The sequence below is a fragment of the Podarcis filfolensis genome, assembly GCF_964270895.1.
Source record: "Podarcis filfolensis genome assembly, chromosome: 6".
NCBI classification, from domain to species: domain Eukaryota; kingdom Metazoa; phylum Chordata; class Lepidosauria; order Squamata; family Lacertidae; genus Podarcis; species Podarcis filfolensis.
In genome coordinates this window covers 9,170,343-9,188,096 of record NC_139609.1, presented here as the reverse complement: position 1 = coordinate 9,188,096, position 17,754 = coordinate 9,170,343, and the positions used below count along the sequence as shown (strand labels likewise).

General features: G+C 46.3%; 2 protein-coding genes across 2 annotated transcripts; both read right to left on the bottom strand.

The window, feature by feature from the left end:
* Window positions 1-2,941: 2,941 nt before the first annotated feature.
* LOC310765262 (leucine-rich repeat-containing protein 52-like) lies at window positions 2,942-5,932 on the bottom strand (the record flags this gene model as incomplete). Its single annotated transcript, XM_083620037.1, has 2 exons — window positions 2,942-3,279; window positions 5,368-5,932. 2 exons carry the CDS (start codon window positions 5,930-5,932, stop codon window positions 2,990-2,992), a joined length of 855 nt encoding a protein of 284 aa, XP_083476163.1. The 3' UTR covers window positions 2,942-2,989.
* Window positions 5,933-9,949: 4,017 nt separating this feature from the next.
* Window positions 9,950-16,311, bottom strand: LOC310765958 (leucine-rich repeat-containing protein 52-like). The gene is made up of 2 exons (XM_083621653.1): window positions 15,582-16,311; window positions 9,950-10,212 (listed from the first exon to the last, which is right to left on the bottom strand). Exons 1-2 carry the CDS (start codon window positions 16,216-16,218, stop codon window positions 9,956-9,958), a joined length of 894 nt encoding a protein of 297 aa, XP_083477779.1. The 5' UTR covers window positions 16,219-16,311; the 3' UTR covers window positions 9,950-9,955.
* Window positions 16,312-17,754: the final 1,443 nt, after the last annotated feature.

Genomic DNA, 17,754 nt, shown 5'->3' with positions numbered 1-17,754 from the left:
CTGGCTGGCTTCAGGAGCTGCTCGCTGTCGTGGTGCCCACCATTTTTCCTCTCCAGAAGTCCCCTTATGATGTGTCTTGTGCAATCTCCTGCCCCCTGCCCCCTTCTCCCTTTGTTTTGACTGATTGGGGGAGGCTCGGGAGTCGCGGGTGGGCGGCCTTTGCCCAGTTTTTTTAAAAACTGTGCATTTGTGTTTCACAGGGTGCGAAAGAAGGGCTTTGCACCTTTGTACAATATGCATGTGTGCTTGGGCCCAGGGTCTTTTGCCTCACCATCCCCACTACTGACTCCCTGTTGCTACTCAGCTTCAAAAAAGAAGAAGAAGAAGAAAAGAAGTGTCCCTGGATTCACTGAAAAAAATCTGGTAACCATAACCTACAGGGACGCAGGTGGTGCTGTGGGTTAAACCACAGAGCCTAGGACTTGCCAATCAGAAGGTCGGCGGTTTGAATCCCCACAACGTGGTGAGCTCCCATTACTCGGTCCCTGCTCCTGCCAACCTAGCAGTTCGAAAGCACCTCAAAGTGCAAGTAGATAAATAGGTACCGCTCCGGCGGGAAGGTAAACACCGTTTCCGTGTGCTGCTCTAGTTCGCCAGAAGCGGCTTTGTCATGCTGGCCACATGACCCGGAAGCTGTATGCCAGCTCCCTCGGCCAATAAAGCGAGATGAGCACCGCAACCCCAGAGTCGGTCACGACTGGACCTAATGGTCAGGGGTCCCTTTACCTTTATCTTTTACCATGTCAATGTTGGCTGTGTTTGGAAGAGTTATTACTGAACCTGATTACAGATCTAGTCGGGCTCTTTCAACTGTACTTATATTACCACTTCTATTTCTCTTCTTTGCATCTGTGTGGAGGTTCTGCCTTGTTTGTTTGTTTGTTTGTTTATGTTATCTTTTTTATATAAAAAATATTTAGTTATTTACAACCTTTTTATGCTGCCCAATAACAAAATTCCCTGGACAACTAATATAACAATAAAAACTTGAAAATACAATGAAAGTCTCTTGCATTAATGCGGCTGTGTCCTTTGTGAATTTGTACTATATACTGACATTTAAAAGCACACATTTAACAGCCTTGGGAATTATATATATGAAAAATAAGCTCGCGAAGCAGTGTGGGCACATTCTTCCACATCTGGTGGGAGTGCCCAAAATGCGGGGAAGTTTTGAAGCACACAGCTGATAAGGAAATGAAGCTTATGCTATTGTGCAATATTGACAGTGACTATCTGTTGTACCTGCGAAGAAAGTCACTATCTTGCTTGTTCTTGGTACCTCCAACAACTCGGCTGAGCAAGTGGCGTCTTCCATCTTCTCCCAGCCATGTGGACTAGATGGCAAAAAATATGGGAGGTTATATCATACACTCATATATCAGATTAGGTAAAGGTAAAGGGACCCATGACCATTAGGTCCAGTTGTGGCCGACTCTGGTGTTGTGGCGCTCATCTCACTTTATTGGCCGAGGGAGCCGGCGTACAGCTTCCAGGTCACGTGGCCAGCATAACTAAGCCACTTCTGGCGAACCAGAGCAGCGCACAGAAACACCGTTTACCTTCCCTCCAGAGTGGTACCTATTTATCTACTAGCACTTTGATGTGCTTTCGAGCTGCTAGGTTGGCAGGAGCAGGGACCGAGCAACGGGAGCTCACCCCAGCGCGGGGATTTGAACCACCAACCTTCTGATCAGCAAGTCCTAGGCTCTGTGGTTTAACCCACAGCGCCACCCACATCCCTCATATATCAGATTAGGGAGACCAAAACACCAAAGACTTGGCAATTCTTTTATGACACACGGTTCCTGAAGAAAAAGGCGATACATCAACCAAGGCTATATACAAGCACAAGTCTTTATTGGTACATCAAGTTTGTGCAACTCCTCAAAAAGGGAGGAAGCTGAATGGCAGTGGGTTTGAGAGAGGGTGAGTAAGAGAGGTTAATACTTCATTGATTTGTGAAATTTCTCCACTCACAGCTACCTCTGATTTATTGCTTGCCAAAGTAACTTTCACTTCGTCAATTTGTGAATAATAATAATAATAATAATAATAATAATAATAATAATAATATATTGTTTATACCCCACCCATCTGGCTGGGTTTCCCCAGCCACTCTGGGCAGCTCCCAACAGAATATTAAAAACACAATAAAACATCAAACATTAAAAACTTCCTTAAACAGGATTGCCTTCAGATGTCTTCTGAAAGTCAAGTAGTTGTTTATTTCCTTGACATCTGATGGGAGGGCGTTCCACAGGGCAGGCGCCACTACCGAGAAGGCCCTCTGCCTGGTTCCTTGTAACCTCGCTTCTCGCAGTGAGGGAACCACCAGAAGGCCCTCGGAGCTGGACCACAGTGTCCGGGCTGAACGATGGGGGTGGAGATGCTGCTTCAGGTATACTGGGCCAAAGCCGTTTAGGGCTTCAAAGGTCAGCCATATCAGGCTGAGGAGGAAAGCCAGTGAAAAATTGTTTCAACCTGAGATTATACAGTAGTTACACTCAATTAATTGGGGGTGGGGGTGGTATTTCCTTGGCAGTCAGCAGTGTTCGTGCTGGAAAGGAGCTAATTTTATGTGCTTCACATCTCATGTTTTCAGTAAGCATCTGAAAGGGTTGCTATCGCATTGCATCTCGCTAATAATATTTCTATTGCAAGTAAAGGGCAATTCTGAGCCATTACCAAATATGAGGAAAGCTGTACTCCAATCTAGCGCCAGGCATAGCAGCAACATCTTAACAGAATAATATCACTCTCCAAAGCCAAACTATTCCAGTGAGGTAATTTGCTGGCATTTACTGTCATAGAGTTTCAAATACCATTCTGAGGATGTCTTTATTTTCAGGCATTTTACGCTCATTTACTCTGAAGTATGCCCCACTGTTTTCAAAAAGGATCGCAGTCTTAGTCACATTGTGATGTAAAGATACATAGGACGACGCTCTCAATATATCACCAAGTCCGTTTTCAGAGTCTACTAGGCTCATTCGTCCCAGTCCTCTTCGTCTTCATCGTCTCCTGTCGCAGTTAAGAATTCGTATACAACCGCGCAAACTCCCAAGAGCCAGGCAAACACCGTACCGGCAGAGAAGATGCAGAACCCAACCAGACCCAGGAAAAGATAGTCTTGGTCATCAAAATGGATGAAGCATTTATAATTCAGTTGCTCCTGTGCCTCTTCCAGCATCTTCAAGTCATGCACAAAAGCTGGGCTGTAGCAGGTAACGTTGTCAGAGTCTGCAGAGGAAACGCAAGAGGGACAAGAAGTCTCGACTTGTGCATAAAAAAATGTCAATTAAGGACATGTCTACAGGCCTGTGGCCTTGATCTTCTCCAGACCCAGTAAGACACCCTCCCCTTCAAACTCAGACCTAACTTGCTTTCTTTTTCTTTTTCTTTTAAATAATTTTTATTAACAGGCCAATCACATCACATTATTCAAATCACATGAGTTCCAAATTATACAGCCAAATTTTAAATTTTGTTGAGGGTACCCATACATCAAGCTCCGCACGAGTCCAAAATTCCGGATAACTCCAGGCATCACTTATATTACTGCTTTAATTAGACAGTTCTATCCAGTTCGATCCGGATAGTCCTTTATTACTTTCAGCAGTCAAGTGGAGCCACAAAGTTATCATGATGTGCCATCTTGTACCACCGGCTGGCATGGAGGAGGGTGTGTCTTATTTCATTTCCAGAAGGAAAGAGGAGCTCTCGTTGCCAGATAAGCTTGCAGCCAGCATTAAAGTTTAACCGCTGCTCTCAAACAAGGCGCAGAGGAATGCAAAGGGACGTGTCTGTTTCACACACCAACAGTGATGCTCGCTCTTTGAAACATCAGTGGCAAGGCTATAAGGTGAGTTGTGTGACATAAGTGGGAAACAGAACTGCCTTCCCTGACACATAAGCAGCCTCCTCCTTTCCCCTTCCCCTTCTCTGAGAGTTACGACGCAGGAATAGAAATATTCTTCTAGAAGCATAGCTTTGTCTCTGCTTAGAATATGGGAAGGGAGGGAAGGATCCAAAAAGGGAGTTGTGTATCAGAATTAATGGGAAAGGGCCTCCGCTTTGGTAAATGCACGAGGGAAGGATTGAAACTCCGTATTAGCAGAAATTGAGTGATATTTGTAAAGAAAAAGATCAAAGGGATGTATACAAAGCAGAAAGAAATGATATTATACAATGTAAACCTGTGTAAAAAAGAATGTTATATCAAACAGTATGATGAGAAGGATGGAAAGGATTCTGCTGATGTGTACTTTTACTATGTAAATAACTTTGTCTCTTTCTTTCTTTTTAAAAATTTGATTTCTTTGTTTCTTATCTTTGTTACTTCTTTATTTCTTTATAAATTTTCTATTTTATATAATTTTCTTTTTTTTTACCTGTTAAGAGATAGTACATAATGTTTGTATAGACATGCAAACCTTTTAATCAATAAATAATTGATAATAATAATAATAAGAAGAAGAAATATTGTAATGTAAAAAAAACAACACACCTTTGTGAATTGCATGGGCTGCCCCCCCCCCAAAAAAAACTACCATGGTAATACGGCAAGCCTTTTAGGTGGTTCCTCAACAATAAGAAGCAACAGCAGCTGAAATGAATGGCATCAGCAAAACCGCACATAATAAAGCAAGAAACACTCAGCTCAGAATAGTGGAGAAGCTTGCACACAATATTTTGACTCTGGAATCACAAGAAATTCAGGATAAACAGCACCAGGGCTCTCTGTTGCCTTGATGGCTGATGAGGGGAGAACGGGGCAAGACGAAATATTTGTGTGTGTTTGCTTGACATTTTCAAAGAGCTTCTTATTCTCCCCTTAACTTCGGCAAGAAAGTACCTTCCTGGTGCAATAGTTATACAGTGGTACCTCGGGTTAAGAACTTAATTTGTTCTGGAGGTCTGTTCTTAACCTGAAACTGTTCTTAACCTGAGGTAACACTTTAGCTAATGGGGCCTCCCGCTGCCGCCACGCGATTTCTGTTCTCATCCTGAAGCAAAGTTCTTAACCTCAAGCACTATTTCTGGGTTAGTGGAGTCTGTAACCTGAAGCGTATGTAACCTGAAGCGTCTATAACCTGAGGTACCACTGTACTGCCACTTCATTGAAAAGTAAATTATTGCTTTCCCTCCTTGGCTTTGACTCTTTTGAGGCAGAGGAGCAAAGTAGTGGTACATGCCTTTGCTCTAAGCATAGGAATGCAGAGGACTTATTTTTAAAGGCCAAACACCATAATTGTCCGGAGTCCACAGACTGCTCACCCTCTCAGCCCAGCAGCTGAGTGAGCACCCTACAGCTCACCTGGAGATGGGAAACCGTCCCCTAGATGTTCAGCATTTCCCACTTACCTGGGATAGTTATGCCACTCTCTTTTATGAAGCTGCACAGTTCCATGAAGGAGCAGTTGCAGAACCAGGGATTCCCGCTTAAGCCCAGGCTTCTCAGGTTGGGCAGGTCCCTGAGGGTAATTGCATCAATGAACGTCAGGCTACAGCGACTCACATCCAGGTGCCTCAGCCAGGTATTGTTGGCAAAGGAGTCCTTCTCAATCTCCACCAGACCGGGGTTGTCGGAGAGCTTGAGCACAACCAGGCTGCCGAGCTGGGAAAAGGTCCCAAACGTGATCAAGGTGAGGTTGTTGAAACTGAGGTCCAAGTAGACCAGCTTGATGATGCTCACGAAGGTGAAATCCAGGTCCTGGCCCAAAGCATTGCCACTGCAGTCTAGATAGATCAAGTCGCTGAGGAAGTTCAGCTCCACGGATGGCAAGTAGCTGAGCTGGTTTTGAGCCAGGATCAGCTGCCTGGTGTCCAGAGGGATGGTCGCCGGGAACTCTGCGAGCCTCTTCCCTGTGCAGTTCACGGCCAGATACTCGCAAGTGCACCCCTGGGGACACGACACACCTTCTGCCATCCAGCCAATTCCTAGGAGCAGCACCACCCACCGCAAGCAGCACCCGGCTCCCTTTGCACCCTGATGTTCTCCACTCCATTCTGGGTGGGGAGCCATTTCTTCTCTGCACTGATCCTACGGAGAGCTCAAGGTGCCCTGCTTTCTGCAAACTCTTCGCTCGTCGACATCTCGGGCAAACTGCCAACTGAAGCACCTGGGGCAGACAGCTCACTTTCTTGAATGTGCAAAATGGCCACTTGCTGTTCTGTATCGTGTTGACTGCCAGTTGACACCTTTATGTCATCCAAGGTTCATCTCTACACAGGTTTCGGGCATGCTTTGTGTGTATACACAAGAGAGAGTGTACGTCTTCTGTACCTGAGAGTGGCTGGCAATCGCCAAGAAAATTTTAGAGAGTCCAAGACTGAGAAGGCAGGCAGGCCTTGTGTGATGGAGCTTAATTCAGACTTGTAAACCCCCCTCCCATCTTTTAGAGTGCATTACATAAATAAATAGAGGGACGCGGGTGGCGCTGTGGGTTAAACCACAGAGCCTAGGACTTGCTGATCAGAAGGTCGGCAGTTCGAATCCCTGCGACGAGGTGAGCTCCCGTTGCTCGGTCCCTGCTTCTGCCAACCTAGCAGTTCAAAAGCACGTCAAAGTGCAAGTAGATAAATAGGTACCGCTCCAGCAGGAAGGTAAACGGCGTTTCCGTGCGCTGCTCTCGTTCGCCAGAAGTGGCTTAGTCATGCTGGCCACATGACGTGGAAGCTGTATGCCGGCTCCCTCGGCCAATAAAGCGAGATGAGCGCTGCAATCCCAGAGTCAGTCACGACTGGACCTAATGGTCAGGGGTCCCTTTACCTTTACCTTACATAAATAAACACAACCCAGGTGCATAGCTGTCAACTTTCCCCTTTTTTGAAAGGGAAATTCCCTTATTCCGAATAGGATTCCTCGCAAGAAAAGGGAGAAGTTGACAGCTATGCCCAGGTGGTTAAGAAAGCCCAACAGAGACTCCATCTCCTCAGAGTATTGTGGAAGAACGATGTCAATCAACATTTGATGATATCCTTCTACCGGTCAGCAATAGAAAGTGTCCTTTCATACTGCATCATGGTGTGGTACGCTGGTTTGACATCATCTGATAGGAAGTGCCTACAGAGGGTGGTGAATATAGCACAAGATATTATGGGCTGTCCTGTGAATCTGCTGGATGAAATAGCGGAAGAACGTTGCCTCAGGAGAGTGAGGAAAATTCTCAGGGATGATTCACACCCTGGCCGGCACTTTCTTGATCTCCTGCCCTCAGGCAGAAGATATAGAAGGATGATTAGTTGCACCAACAGGGTAAAGAACAGCTTCTGTCCGTGGGCTGTTAGGCTGCTGAATGAAAAGATAACAACAGGGCAACTGACTTTCGGGTTTGGTGGGTGTGCGTCAGTAAACGAGGGGAATTAAGACTAAGAGAGCTGAGTGGGGGGTGCTGGTGTAAGCTCACTGTATACAAGTTGTACAAGTGACAATAAAGTATTTCAATTACTGTACGTTCTTCATTAAATTATCTTTCCATTGATATATAATTTTATGGTGTTACTCCCAAAAAGTGGTGTTGTGAGCCATCAAACCTCGGAAATACACTTTTCCCAAAAGGTTTCCACAATTTTGGCCACTAGTGTACAATGGAATGGTCTCGGTGGTGGGGAGCACATTTTTATTCTGCTTATGACTTTGTCAAAATAAAATAATAATACATAATAAAACACACACACACACACACACGGCTTTGCAACCTGTATACATCTGCAAGAGCTCTTCTAAGCACCAAATAGGTAACTTTCAATCTTTCTCTATTTTGGGGAGTTTTCTTGTTGAATGAACAGGCTCCCACCCCCTTTCCACCATTATTGTTAGTATGAGTAGTCTCTCTCTCTTTTAGGAATTTATTGTTTAGTTTAGGAGGGAAAATGTAGCAGGTATTAGGAGAAAGGCACTCGTGATTTGGTTTCAATGCTGCACCCCATTGATTAACAGAATCCTCCCCTCTCCCTCCCCTGTAAGGAATGCCATTTAAATTTGTGCTCTTGTTGTGGGAATGAATTTCTGACTTTGGAGCTCTTTTTGACATTTTTTTCCAGCATGGTGGGCAGCTGACTCACATAAAAGATTCCCTTTGTGCAAGCATGTTTGAAGGTCATGTGTGAAGTGCACACAGGCTCCCAGAGACAAATACAACATCTGACCCCACTCCTCTAAATCAATGGCCGCAATTGTCCTTTGCTTGGGGGCCCTTTCAGAAATGTCCTCAGCTCTTATGGAGCAGGTAGGGCACCAGTTATTGGCTATCACACTCGCCCCCCCAGGAACCTCCTTCCCACTTGCCTCCTTTGACGCCTCGGGGGCCAAGACTTGGACTTGCACCCCGGTGTGATGGTCTGGGACTCAGGGTCGGACTCAGAACCAGAGGCGTCTCAGTCCACACTGGATCCTTTGCCTCAGGCGACATCTGAACCTAGTCTGGGGCCTGATCCTGAAGAGCCCCAGTCTGCACAGGTTCCCCCGCAACAAGCAGCAGCTGGGCTGAGTCAGGGGCCTGAGCCTGCCCTGGCTCCAGATGTGGGGATTACCTCGTTGCCTTCAGCTGGGCCATCACTTACAACTGCTCCACTACCAGTTGGGTCAGGGGAGGCTGAGGCGGCCCCTGGGTCTAGTTGTTGAATCTCAAGCCTTGTCAGAGGAATTTGGCACTCTCCAGGTGCCCGGCTTTGATTCCATGTTGACCTCCCCGTCAGCGACTCCCGGCAAGACAAGGCGAGGTCTCTATCGGCCGATTCTCCTCAACGTGAGAAGAACACAACCATCCCTCCTCCCTCACTCCCAGGGAGGGGAGAGAGACAGACAGAAATGTATTTACATGCCTTTATTTCTGTCTTTCCAGTAGTGCAGAGAAACGTGTCTGCACCCTCTCACATCAGCAGCCAGAGAGAGAATAACTCCACCCATGTACTTCCAGTACAGGGTCATGTGACACTCTGAGCTAACATCCGGTGCTCAGTGCACATAATAGACTGTCCCTTGTTCCCACGGTACAGTCCCATAACATCAACATCCTGTTTGGCTTTCCAGCCATCTGGAGCACTCAGCAGCATTGCTCCTTTTTCGTAACACTAGTAACCCACCGACATCTCCCGAGCTGCAGAGACTAAGGTCTGAGAGAAGGAGAGACCTGAGTACTCACAGGAGGGGTGCTCACTTTCAGGTGAGACAGGGAGGTGAGTCACTGGGGGATCAGGACCAGCCGCTACCCTGACAAAGATAAAAGGCTGTCGGACCCCGCCCCAGGTTGCGGGAGCAACATTGCTGTTCGCTAGAACCTGCCTGAGACCCTGTGCCTGACCTTGCCTGGTTTCCTGCCTCGTGTCCTGCCTTGGCCCTGTCGGACTGACTCCTCGTGGAACCCTTGGATTCGGGACCGGACCTGGACCACGTTGCTTGGGTTATATAATAACAATAATAATAATAATAATGTATTATTTATACCCCGCCCATCTGGCTCAGTTTCCCCAGCCACTCTGGGCGGCTTCCAATCAAGTGTTAAAAACAATACAGCATTAAATATTAAAAACTTCCCTAATCAGGGCTGCCTTCAGATGTCTTTTAAAAAGAAGATAGCTGCTTATTTCCTTCACATCTGAAGGAAGGGCATTCCACAGGGCGGGCGCCACTACCGAGAAGGCCCTCTGTCTGGTTCCCTGTAACCTCACTTTTCGCAATGAGGGAACCGCCAGAAGGCCCTCGGCGCTGGACCTCAGTGTCCGGGCTGAACGATGGGGGTGGAGACGCTCCTTCAGGTTAACCCCTGGGCCCAGCACACCTGGAAGCACCCAGTCTCCCATGTCCTCTACCCTGGAGCTGACACCTGGCAGAGTCAGGCCCCGTTCTATACCATCCTCAAAAGGTGGGGAAACGTCAGCAAATGGATTTTGCAATGAAACAGAAGGGCTACAAGCCATAGACACTCCTCAGAGCTCCAAAACAGCAGGTCTAAATCATTCTGTATTCCTCCTCCTCCAATTCCTCGTCCACCTTCATTACGGGGTGATAATAGATCACTGTGGCTAGGCCAACCAGCCAGGCCACCAGAGTTCCTCCAAAAAAGATGCAGATGGCCATCAGACCCAAGAAGACGAAATCCTGGAAGTCTAAATGGACAAGGCAGAGGTAGTGGAGCTTCGTTTCGGCCACATTGACTGTCAGACCCTTGAGAAGTTCTGGTTTGTTGCAAGTCATTTCCTCAGAGTCTGAGGGAGAGGGAAAAACAAATTTAAGAGGAGTTAGTCAGCATTTTAATTCGTGGCTGGTAAATCTATAACAGGAATGTGCCTTAACAGACCAAGGACAAGCAAAAAGCGAGTAAGGAACCCTGGAGAGATCATGAAAGGGAGGAAACTTCTCTGGCTCACAGAAGTCCAGGGCATCTTCAGTTGGGTCAGACATTCATGCTCTAGAGCAGACCTCTTTCACCACCACCAGTATATTATGAACAATCTCCACCTTCTCTGACCTTCCTCCACATAAACTAGATTTAAAGTTTAATATAAAGTGGTACCTTGGATCTCAAATGTCTTGGTACTCAAACAACTTGGAACCCAAACACTGCAAACCCGGAAGTAAGTGTTCCGGTATGAGAACTTTTTTCAGAAGCCGAACGTGCTCCATTTTGAGTGTTACGCTTCCGATTTGAGTGCCACGCTTCTGTTTTGAGTGTTACGCTGTCTATTTTTGCTATTTATTTTGCGTTTTTGTTTTTGCGGCTCTTTTTTGTGTGTGACTGTGTGGAACCCAGTTCAGCTACTGATTGATTGTGTGACTGCAGTACATTGTTTATTGTTTTCATTTTATGGATCAATGGTCTCATTAGATAGTAAAATTCCTGTTAAATTGCTGTTTTAGGGGTTGTTTTTAAAAGTCTGGAACGGATTAATCCATTTTGCATTACTTTCTATGGGAAAGCGTGCCTTGGTTTTAGAATGCTTTGGTTTTGGAACGGACTTCTAAAACGGTTTAAGTTTGAGAACCAAGGTACCACTGTATTCTTCGTCTTCTTCATCATCTTCATCAGCATATCATCATCGTTACTAACCTGTCCTTCACCCTAAGGTCCCAAGATGAGTTACAACATTAACTATTTGGGCTCGTCCGCGAAAACTGATGGATCCTGATAGATTCCGACAAGCCTTGCGGGACCCTGCTCCTCCTGGCGACTCATTAGATGACCTTGTTGAGGACTGGAATAACCGGCTCTTGGCAGCCATTGATGAGATCGTGCCTAAGCGCCCTCTGCGACCCCGTCGAAACCGGGCCCCTTGGTTTACTGAGGAGCTCCGGAAAATGAAGCGGGATCTCAGATGGCTAGAGTGAGTATGGCGACGGACTCGTGACGGAGCCTCAAGAACATCTTATAGGACGCTTATGAAAGCCTATGAGTTGGCTATGAAAGCTGCTAAGAAATCTTACTTTGCAGCTTCCATTGCATCCGCTAGCTCTCGCCCGGCACAACTTTTTAGAATAATTAAGTCAATAACATCCTTAGGAGGACAACCAAATTTAAGCACAAATTCGACCCACAGCTGTGAGGCATTCGCGAGCTTTTTTGCGGAGAAAGTCCTGTTGCTCCGCCGTGACCTCCCTGCCAATTTAGATACAGTGACTGAACTGGAGGCCCCTCGACTGACTTCAGGTCCAGTGTTGGACCATTTCGATCGAATACTCCCTGCTGATGTGGATAGATTCCTCCAAGTTAGTAGGCCCACCACCTGCCTCCTTGATCCGTGTCCGTCTTGGCTGATTAGGGAGTGTCCGGATGTTGCGTGGACCCCCCTGGTTGAAATTATCAATTTGTCCCTTGACACGGGGACATTCCCAGGGGAACTGAAGGAAGCAGTGGTATGTCCACTCTTAAAGAAAACTTCATTAGATCCCTTAGACCTATCCAATTACCGCCCAGTTTCAAATCTTCCATATCTGGGTAAGGTAATTGAGAGAGCGGTTGCTGAACAGCTTGGTAGGTTTCTGGAGGAAACATCGGCTTTAGATCCATTTCAGTCTGGTTTCCGTCCTGGTTTTGGGACCGAGAGGGCTCTGGTTGCCCTAACAGACGATTTCCGTAGACAGCTGGATCGAGGCGGGTCAGGACTGGTGATCCTTTTGGATTTGTCAGCAGCCTTTGACATGGTTGATCATGATCTTCTGGACCACCGCCTCGCAGACGTGGGGATACAGGGCATAGCCCGTAACTGGCTGTGCTCTTTTATCTCTGGTCGGGGACAGAGGGTGGCACTAGGGAGGGAAATGTCGTCGCACCACTCCTTGGTGTGTGGAGTGCCGCAGGGCGCAATCCTCTCCCCAATGCTTTTTAATATCTTTATGCGCCCCCTTGCCCAGATTATCCGGAGCTTTGGGCTGGGCTGTCACCAATATGCTGATGACACTCAGCTCTATCTGCTGATGGATGGCCACACCGACTCGGCCCCGAACACACTGACCAGATGCTTGGAAGCTGTGGCTGGATGGTTTCGTGGGAGCCGATTGAAACTAAATCCTTCGAAGACAGAGGTCCTATGGCTGGGTCGGGATGGCATGGGGATGAGGGACCAACTCCCTTCTCTTGCGGGGGCCCAATTAGTGTCATTGCCTTCCGTTAAGAGTTTGGGTGTAATCCTTGACGCCTCCCTTTCCATGGAGGCGCAAGTTACAGCAACAGCCAAGGCGACATTTTTCCACCTTCGCTGCATCAAGCAGTTGGTCCCTTACCTTTCCCGCCCTGACCTGGCCACAGTGATCCATGCGACGGTCATCTCCAGGCTTGACTACTGTAATTCGCTCTACGCGGGGCTGCCCTTGAAGCTGTCCCAGAAACTCCAGCGGGTGCAGAATGCTGCAGCGAGACTCCTCACAGGGTCCCTGCCATGGGAGCATATTCACCCAGTGCTTTTCAAGCTGCACTGGCTCCCGGTGGAGTACAGGGTCAGATTTAAGGTGCTGCTTTTGACCTTTAAAGCCCTTCACTGCCTAGGACCCTCCTGCAACACCCTTGTGGTCCCGGGCCCTAAGGAAGTTAGATTGGCTTCAACCAGAGCCAGGGCCTTTTCAACTCTGGCTCCGGTCTGGTGGAACGCTCTGCCTCACGAGACCAGGGCCCTGCAGGATCTGATTTCTTTCCGCAGGGCCTGTAAGACAGAGTTGTTCCGCCTGGCCTTTGGCTTGGAGCCAATTTGATTCCCTCCCTCTCTTTCTTTTTTCTTTTCCTTCTTCTGCGATGAGGCTACATTTTAATATTTTAATGTTTCAGTATTTTAATGTTGTATTTTTTAATTTTGTTTTTAAGTTGTAATCATTTAACTTGTTTTTATTATTGCTTGTAAGCCGCTCTGAGCCCAGCCTTGGCTGAGGAGGGCGGGGTATAAATAAAAATTATTATTATTATTATTATTATTATTATTATTAAAACACAATACTTAAAAATCTACACTTCAAGTGTCAAAAAGGGGCGGTGAAGGAAATAGAGCAATATTTGCAGCAAGGATGTTACTTGCCCAAAAATGGAAAGAAGTAGTCCCAGCAAAGGAAGAAGGATACAAAAACTTATGAAACTGCAGAAAGAGGGGAAAGGAATTCAAGTTTTAAAATGTCAAAAAGATTGTAAAATCAGTGAAATGTATAATGCGGTTCCTTAAATTTATTTTGAATATTTTCTGCATATCCAAAATAACTTAATTTGCTCATTTATTCATCTGCTTTAAATATATACTCTTATGAAACGGCAGGTTATTACAATAATCCTGCCAATATTCCTATCTATTTACAATTTATCTGTAAATATTCAATAAGCCATTTCCATTCTTTTATAAAAAAGTTTGTTATCTTGATTTCTTATTCTTCCGGTAAGTTTTGCCATTTCTGCATATTCCATAAGGTTTTGTATCCATTCTTCCTTTGCTGGGACTTCTGCTTCATTCCATTTTGGGGAGAGAAGCACTCTTGCCACTGTAGGAGCATACATTAATAAATTTCTATACAGTTTAGGTAGTTCTGTCCCTATAATTCCCAAAAGAAAAGCATCCGGGGTTTTTTGTTTTTTGTTTTTTTTACAAACATTATTTTAAACATCCTTTCCAATTCATTATATATCATTTCCCGGTAAGCTTTAGCCTTCCTACAAGACCACCACATATGATAAAAAGAACCTTCTTTCTCTTTACATTTCCAACACTTATTTGATTTAGATTTACACATTTTGGCCAATTTACTCGGTGTTTAGATACCATCGATATATCATTTCCATATCATTTTTCTCTTAGATTATAACATGCTGTATCAATCAATCAATTTCCTTTATTCGACCGATAGTCAGAAATAAAACATGACACAATAATTATAAACTATAACATCATAGGGGTACATAAATAAGGTAGGGCCACAGTACTAGACCTCTCACAGATAACCCACATCAAAGCATTCAGTTATACGTTTCTGACACTTGAGTGCCAGGAAAAGGAATTTAGCCACTGACAAAGTTGTTTTCCCAGAAGAATTATTTAGCAGATATGCTGTCTGCTTTCCTCTTTGTCGGGAACTGAGCTGGGGTAAGTATGGAGTTATAAGGTACTGTCTTAAATCGTTGTAGAAGGGACAGCTCAGTAAAATGTGCTCTGTGGATTCTACCTCACCCAATGCACAGTGGCATAATCTCTGGTCATATGGGACTCCTCCATATCTTCCCTTCAGAACCGCCGAGTCAAGAACATTCAGCCTAGCCGCAGTAAATAGTCTGCGGTATTCCACGTAGTGGATATCCGCCAGGTAGCGAGCTGGAGCAGCCCGATACAACTGCTCCCCCAGAAACAACCCAGGTTTCACACGGGCTATGTCCTCCTGTCTGGCAATATCCCTTAATCTTTGAGCGATCACCGCCTTTGCGTGGCTATACGACATGGACTCTATATAAAGGGAGGACAACCCGCACTTCTGCACTTCCTCCACTATCTCCCCTTCCCATGGAGATTTAAAGTTATACCTCAGAATCAAGGGGGCCAAACCCACCGGTCTGAAACAGAGCTTGAGCCATAGCCATAACTTCGCTTTCAGGGCCACATACCTAAAGGCTTGACAACCGGTTTCCAATCTCATGATCGCGCCTGCCACAGAGGGGGGGATCCTGAGTATGGCCCTGAGGAATTGGGTTTGGATAGATTCCAATTTTTCAAAGTCCCTACGTGAGCCCAAGGCAATGCCCACCAGCAGAAGAGGGAGGACTTTCATTTTAAAGAGTCGCAAGGCAACTTTGACAGTTTGTGCCTGTTTCTTGGAGTACAGGGTTCTAATCACCAAGGCTACTTTGGATGTATAACATGCTATAAATTTTATATCCCTATTCCACAATCGTTCCCATGCTTCCGTGTCTATATTATGAGCAATATCTATTGTCCAATGTATCATTGAGGATTTTACTTGCTCATCCTTTGTCTCCCATTTCCCCATGCTTATCTTCCTCTTCTTCCTTGGTACCACTTCTTGGGGTGCTCATCCCGCGTCCTCGGTGGGCTGTCCCCGAGTGCCTGCGAACAGGAGAAGGCGCCCCACAGAATTCACACCTGGGAAAAGGCCTCACCTGGATACACAACATCAGCTTTCTTCATCCAGTTGCAAAACTCCATGAAAGTGCAGTCACAATTCCAGGGATTCCCCTTCAGTCTCAAACTATGAAGGTTGTGCAGATCTTTGAATAATTCACCGCCAACATACGTCAAGCCGCAGTCGCTCATATCCACAAATCTCAGAAGGGGGTTGCTGTCAAAGGCTTTGTCCTTCACTTCCACCAACAGCGGGTTGCTTGAGAGATTCAGCAGCAGCAGCTTGTTGAGTTGCGAGAAAGTGTAAGGGGTTACGAAGGAGAGCCTATTGAAACTGAGGTCTAGGTACGTCAACTTGTCTATACCGGGAAAGGTGAAATCCAGGCCCATTTCTAACAGGTTGTGGCTGCAGTCCAGATAGACCAGTTCGTTCAGATAGCTCATCTCTAATACCGGCAACGTGACGAGTTTATTGTCGGACAGAATCAACTCCCTGGTGGTCAGCGGAATTGAGCCCGGGACTTTGTCTAAAGCCTTCCTGCTGCAATTCACTGTCTTTTGTTCACAGCTGCACTTTGACGGACAGCTAAGGCCCTTTCCTGTCCATCTTATTACAATGAGAACGGCTATCCACAAGGGTGTGGAAGTACGGAAAGAGGGCAGAAGATGTCCCATCCTATACACCTTAAACGGAAGATGAAGGGTTTCCCTTCAGCACTAAAGGAGAAGTGTTTCCTGCTGCTGGAGCAGCTCCCATGTCATCCCAGTTGGTACCAGTTGCCTTTATGACATCACCAGTTTGGCCCACAAATCTGGAGTGATGATGTATCAAGGAGTTACTGCCTAGGTCATATATTCTGTTTTTTTGTTTTTTATTTTAAAAAATTTGCATTTTCAAAAACAGGAACAAAGAGCATATTTAACCCCCTCCCCTCCCTCTGTCCTACTTACAACTTCATACCAAATACAGCATGTATACATATACCGTATGACTTCCCTTCCATCCTTTTCCTGGTTCCTTTTGCTTTTCTACTGCTCCGCGTAATCCACATCTTTTTAATCATCCAATTTGTTATCTATTAAAAACTCTATCTGCTAGATTCAGGTAGGTAGCCATGTTGGTCTGATGCAGTCGAAAGATATAAAAAAATAAAAAAAAAAGTCCAGTAGCACCTTAGAGACCAACTAAGTTTGTTCTGGGTATGTGCTAGTCCCAGGGGCTAACTGAGAGGCAAGGTCCGAGTCCAGTCCGAGGTCGATGGTACGGTATGGAGGCTGTCCGTCAAAGCTGAAGTGGGGTCCAAGGTAGGGAGTCGGGCGAGGTCAGGAACTCTGGCAGAAGAGCAGGACAGGGTGCAGACAGGAACCGGCTACCAACAACATTGCTCCCGCAACCTGGGACTGGGGCTGGCTGGCTTTTATCTGCCCCGAGGCATAGGGTGGCCCTGGTCCACAGGTGACTCACCTCTCCTGGCCTGGAGGTGAGCACTCCTTCTGCGGGAACTTAGTTCCCTCTGCCTCTCTGCCCTGAGCCTCTGCAGCTCAGGAGAGGCTGGAGGGTTACCGGACCCAGAGGCAACCTTAGCTTCCTCTGACGGGGCTGAGAGTGGAGCACCTGCAGGCAATGGGTCCTCCATCATCTCAGGGGCCAGAGCAGGCTCAGCTGGTGCCTGCACCTGAGGATCCAGCACAGGTGAGGACCCTTCAGGTTCAAGCCCCAGCCCCTGCTCAGCTGGTTCTGGAGGCGGGGACTCCTGTGCAGGCTGGGATTCCTCAGGTTCAGCCTCTGAGTCCGAATCCCAGGCCATCACAGGGTATAAGCTTTCATGTGCATGCACACTTCTTTCTCAGGAGGGTAGTAGGAGATGGGTGATTGACTCAATGGGTATGGTAAACCTGTTGATGACTGTTAATGACTGCAGTTTATCACTAAACTGAAAACTATGGAGAGACGAGGTCTTAATAGAGATATTGGATTCCTGCCTTATTACATATGCTAATCATCTGCATACTATCCCTTGCTTTTTCCTATAGGAATAAACATTATTCATTCCTCCTTATATTCCTCATCTTCATTTTCTCTTATCCTATTCGCCAGACCAGCCAGTTCAGCATATTTGAACATTTTACACTGCCATTCTTCCTTGGTGGGTACTAGACGTGTTCTTCACCTGCTGGATTTAATCGAGACCTGCTAAGCTATGTACAGTG